This window comes from Panthera tigris, chromosome D1, assembly GCF_018350195.1.
Source record: "Panthera tigris isolate Pti1 chromosome D1, P.tigris_Pti1_mat1.1, whole genome shotgun sequence".
NCBI classification, from domain to species: domain Eukaryota; kingdom Metazoa; phylum Chordata; class Mammalia; order Carnivora; family Felidae; genus Panthera; species Panthera tigris.
Window position 1 is genome coordinate 62,234,063 of NC_056669.1, and position 1,562 is coordinate 62,235,624.

Sequence of the window (1,562 nt, forward strand, 5' to 3'; positions counted from 1 at the left end):
CACAAAGTAGTTTCCAAGTAATTTCTCCTTCTCTTTAGTTGCTGCAAAGATATAAAACTTCCTTAAACTTACATTTTGAATAATTCAAACATATCTAAACAAAGCACAAATCCTCAGTCCTCTATACTGCTTAAATTGATAGGATTATCCCAGTAGCATGGCACAAAGGACAAACAGATGAATTCACGTGACTCTGGACGACTTGCTAGGACTCAAGCATGTCACCTAGGTGAGGCAAATAGTTCTAAATCCATGTGTCATGTGTCACTAGCTAATTTTTATCCTAATTTTACAGACCACTACAAGAAAGCTGTAGAAATATATGAAAAAATATGACAGCACACCAAAATGACACCATCTCCTCTGAGGTTTCAGATTTCCTCCTGAATTGTTTTGTCAGGTCCCACACCTGGCAACTTTCTTTTTCCCTCCCCCTAAGCCTTCTCTTCTTCCTGGCCATGGGGGCCAATGGTGTTCTCCTCATCACTATATGGCTGGAAGCCTCTCTGCATGAGCCCATGTACTATCTACTCAGCATCCTCTCCCTATTGGACATTGTGCTCTGCCTCACTGTCATTCCCAAGGTCCTGGCCATCTTTTGGTTTGAACTCAAGTCCATCAGCTTCTATGCCTGCTTCCTCCAGATGTACATTATGAACTGTTTCCTTGCCATGGAGTCCTGCACATTCATGGTCATGGCCTATGACCGTTATGTGGCCATCTGCCATCCACTGAGGTACCCATCCATCATCACTGACCAATTTGTAGCCAAGGCTGCCATTTTTATTTTGGCCAGGAATGTTATTTCTACAGTGCCTATTCCCATTCTCTCATCCAGACTCCATTATTGTGGGAGAAAAGTCATTGAAAACTGCATCTGTGCCAATATGTCTGTCTCCAGGCTCTCCTGTAATGATGTCACCATCAATCGCCTCTACCAGTTTGCTGGAGGCTGGACACTGCTAGGATCTGACCTCATCCTCATCTTCCTCTCCTACACCCTCATACTGCGAGCTGTGCTGAGACTCAAGGCAGAGGGTGCTGTGGCCAAGGCCCTGAGCACATGTGGCTCCCACTTCATCCTTATCCTCTTCTTCAGCACCATCCTTCTGGTCTTCGTGCTCACTCATGTGGTGAAGAAGAAGGTCTCCTCTGATGTTCCAGTCTTGCTCAACGTCCTCCACCATGTCATCCCCGCAGCCCTCAACCCCATAGTTTATGGAGTGCGGACCCAGGAGATCAAGCAAGGAATCCAGAGATTATTAAAGAAAGGGTGGTAATAAGGACAACTGGATCTCTTCATTCCTAATATAGTTTAAGTTTGAATCAAATAATGGGTAAGTCAGCTGAAATTTTATCTATGAGTTACAATTTCAAACTGGTTATTGGATATTGTGTCTTATTTAATAAAATTTAAGTTTCATTGTAAGTTTCCTTTTGTCTCACTTTTACTTTAACAATATCCTTGACCACTTTACTTTTTTTCTCCACACATATTATCCTATACTAACAACATACAGAGATTTCATGGGTAGGTTCTGAAGTGACAAATTTATGTTCCT

General features: G+C 42.6%; 1 protein-coding gene across 1 annotated transcript; it reads left to right on the forward strand.

Moving 5' to 3' along the window:
• Positions 1-332: 332 nt before the first annotated feature.
• LOC122231253 (olfactory receptor 56A3) lies at positions 333-1,280 on the forward strand. Its single transcript, XM_042958786.1, has one exon. It carries the CDS (start codon positions 333-335, stop codon positions 1,278-1,280), a length of 948 nt encoding a protein of 315 aa, XP_042814720.1.
• The last annotated feature ends 282 nt before the right edge of the window (positions 1,281-1,562 follow it).